This window comes from Belonocnema kinseyi, chromosome 10, assembly GCF_010883055.1.
Source record: "Belonocnema kinseyi isolate 2016_QV_RU_SX_M_011 chromosome 10, B_treatae_v1, whole genome shotgun sequence".
NCBI classification, from domain to species: Eukaryota; Metazoa; Arthropoda; class Insecta; order Hymenoptera; family Cynipidae; genus Belonocnema; species Belonocnema kinseyi.
The window spans coordinates 101219779-101223397 of record NC_046666.1 but is presented as its reverse complement, the minus strand read 5'-3'; the positions used below and the strand labels follow the sequence as shown (position 1 = coordinate 101223397).

General features: G+C 35.9%; 1 protein-coding gene across 1 annotated transcript in view; it reads left to right on the top strand.

The window, feature by feature from the left end:
* Nucleotides 1-2622: 2622 nt before the first annotated feature.
* Nucleotides 2623-3619, top strand: part of LOC117181296 (uncharacterized protein F54H12.2-like) — a 1951-nt gene continuing 954 nt past the window's right edge. Inside the window, exon 1 of the mRNA XM_033373856.1 lies at nucleotides 2623-3467. Within this exon, the coding sequence (XP_033229747.1) occupies nucleotides 2623-3467 (845 nt within the window). The remainder of the gene's footprint in view (nucleotides 3468-3619) is intronic.

Genomic DNA, 3619 nt, shown 5'->3' with positions numbered 1-3619 from the left:
CGATAAAAGTTCTGAATCTCTAAATGATCGCTTTGAACGAACAAACGCTCAAACTGATCGACTTCGCACATTAGAATATGAGGTACTCGAAAAGTGGGAGTGTTTCTTTGATAAGGAAAAAATTCAAAATGATCATTTACGCAGTTTCTTAAAAGACCACCCACTTTTGATGACTGACGCCTTGAATCCTCGAGATGCATTTTATGGGGGTCGAACAGGTAATACATTTTCATATTACGAGGCTAAGGGTAAAGTGAAAATATCATATCTAGATGTTTGTTCACTTTATCCATTTGTTTCAAAATATGGAAAATTTCCCATTGGTCATCCCAAAGTTTACATTGGTGATGATTGCTAAAGTTTAACCGGTGTAAACTTTGATTTATCTAATGTCGAGGGACTAGTCAAATGCAGAGTATTACCGCCTACCAATAAGTATTTACCTGTTCTGCCTGTCCGCATGCATGGTAAACTCATGTTCCCTTTGTGTAATACTTGCTGTAAAGAACAAATACAGAGCGATTGTCCACATGTAAATAACACAAATGCGCGAGAAATTGAAGGAACATGGATTTCCGACGAGATAAAAGCTGCGATTCAAGAGGGGTATCAAATTACTGCCATTTTGGAAATTTGGAAGTATGAGACTATTAAATATAACAAGGTCAAAAAATGGGTGGTCTTTTTGTAGAATATATGAATCGATTTTTTAAACTGAAGCATGAAGCCAGCGGATACCCTGTCTATTGTACTGATGAGGCTTCGAAAAAGGCATTTATTCAAAAAATTTTCGAGTCTGAGGGTATAGCCCTAGATCCGAAAAATATGAAAAAGAATCCTGGTTTGCGATCTTTGGCGAAACTTTGCCTCAATTCATTTTGGGGGAAATTTGGTCAACGAGAAAATATGCCAAAGACTGAGATCATTCATAGTCAACAAGAATTATTAAAAATTGTTCAGAGTCCGGATAAAATTCTCAACAGTGTCTTGCCTGTAGACGATAATAGTATTTATGCCTCATGGTTGTACAAATGTGAAGCTGTAACTCAATAGCCTATTACCAATGTGGTTATAGCAGCTTACACAACAGCCCAGGCACGCTTGAAGTTATTTACTTACTTGAAGCAACTAGATCGTCATGTCCTTTATTTTGACACGGATTCAGTTATTTTTGTCAGCACTAATGAGCCAAATGAGTATTATCCAGATACAGGTTGTCTTTTAGGTGACTTAACTGATGAGCTCGAAGTTTATGGCTCCGGTAGTTTCATAGAAAAATTTGTCTCGGGTGGTCCCAAATTCTATGCATATAAGATACGATCACCTGATGGTAAAAACCACAATGTTTGTAAAGTTAAAGGTATTAATTTAAACTATGAAAATTCCGAAATAATAAACTTTGACTCAATATCTGATCTGTTTATTAGAAAGACACAACCAATTAGATTAAAGTTTAGTACCTGGCCTTTATGCCGATATTGAGTCTCTTTTAAATACTCTGAACAGTCTTCCAGAGTTAGGACAAAACATTAAATTTAAATATGACAAATTCAAAAGCAGCTACGTGCGCATACAAAAACAGTGTACAAAATTATGTCAGAGGACTGATCAACATTTTTTGGTACTTAGTGATAAATTATCACGTATTCTTGGTTTTGCACCAGATAATCTACTTCCAATTGAAAATAATGAGTATACTGCTAGACACCCACCTAGTCTAGCTAGTGATCTTCCGGATAAATTATTTGTTTACTGTAATATTTGTGAACCTCGCATTACTGGTGATGTAAAAGCTCCACTCTTACGTACTGTTTCTGTAGATACAAGAGATTACTATTTTGGTACAACATAAGTCAGTAATTTTTCACCACCCAATTACATACCAGTTCTTCATACAGGATTTCCTACAATTGAAATTGATATAAGGGACCACGTTGGTTTGCCAATACATTCGAGTTTGGTACGCTGACAGCTACACTTCACTTTAAACGTATTGACTAGATATAGATAAGAAAGAAATAATGAGCCAATACGCCGAATATTACGCCTTACAAGCAGGTGGTGGTTGAGGGATTCCCCAGATTTATATTGGCGCACCATATCAAAAAGGTCACGGTATTGCAAGCTTTCTTGGCGGTCTATTTTGGCGTGTTCTTCCTTTCGTAACTAGAGGAGCTCGAATTGTCGGAAAAGAAGCTCTTAGAACTGGCATGAATGTTATGAATGATTTGGATGCTAATATTTCGCTTAAAAATTCATTTAGAAATCGCTTTGGGGAAACTGGTGAGAATTTGAAACGGCGTGCTATTGATAAAATGGAGAATATTATGAATGGTTCTGGTTATAAGAACAATCGGAGGAAGCGAATGGTTCAGTTGATTTCTAATCGTGGTGCACTTAAGGTCGTGAGCCGAAACCCCATTAATAAGAAAAAAAAGAAAGCCTCTAAAAAAGTAAAAAAGCGTGGTACGGTGAAAAGAAAGAAAGCGACAAAGAATAAAATAAAAACAAAGAATACAAAAAAGTATATAAAGCATAAAAATCGGAAGCATTCTATTGATGATATATTTGGAAATTAGTAGTGTATAGAATTCGCATCCGAGACAAAATATATTTCTTAAAATGTCGTTTCTATATTCTCATTCTTGTGAGTGCTTAAAGTCTGAGTTAGATCTATTCTCCATACCTCCTACACAAACCTCGATAGAAAGCTCTCAATGGGTACACTATAAACCGGTAACATCCCTTACCGATGACTCACCTATAGAATTTGTCGTCCCTGGTCATGGTGATGAATACATTGATTTGGCTCACACAATGCTAAATCTTAGGGTGAAATTAATAACACCACCTAGGGTTGCTGCAAATGCCGAACAATTGGATAGAGTTGGTCCTGTAAACAATCTATTACATTCGTTATTTAATCAAGTCCATGTCTATTATAATCAAAAAGTTGTATCTCCACCCAGTAATTCTTATGCTTATCGGGCATACATTGAAACTCTACTTAACTATGGTCCTGCTGCTAAAAATAGTCATCTGACTACCTCTCTTTGGTATAATGATTTCGATGAAAATGTGGGATTAAAAGCTCGCCAAAAATATTTAAGTGCTAGTAAATCTATTGATCTTATTGGACACCTGCACTGTGATGTTTTTAACCAGGACAAATTTCTTATCAATGGTGTGGAATTGAGGCTACGACTATTATGCTCAAAAGATTTATTCTGTCTTATGGATGACACAAATGGCTGTAGTATAAATATTGAGGAAGCCTCACTAGTTGTGCGTCGAGCAAAAATTAGTCCCGGTATTCTATTAGCTCATGCAAAAGCTCTATCTCATGGTACTGCAAAATATCCTATTACACGTGTCGAGGTAAAAGCTTTGTCTCTACACTCAGGCGTTCACTCTGAAACGCTTGATAATGTTATTCTCGGTGAAATTCCAAAAAGAATAATAATTGGGTTTGTGGACAATATTGCATTCAACGGAAACGGAAACAAAAATTCTTTTGATTTTCAAAATTATAAAATTAATCATCTTTCGCTTTATGTTGATGGTACTCAGATACCTTCTAAACCACTACAGCCATCATTTGGGGATAAGAAGTTGTATG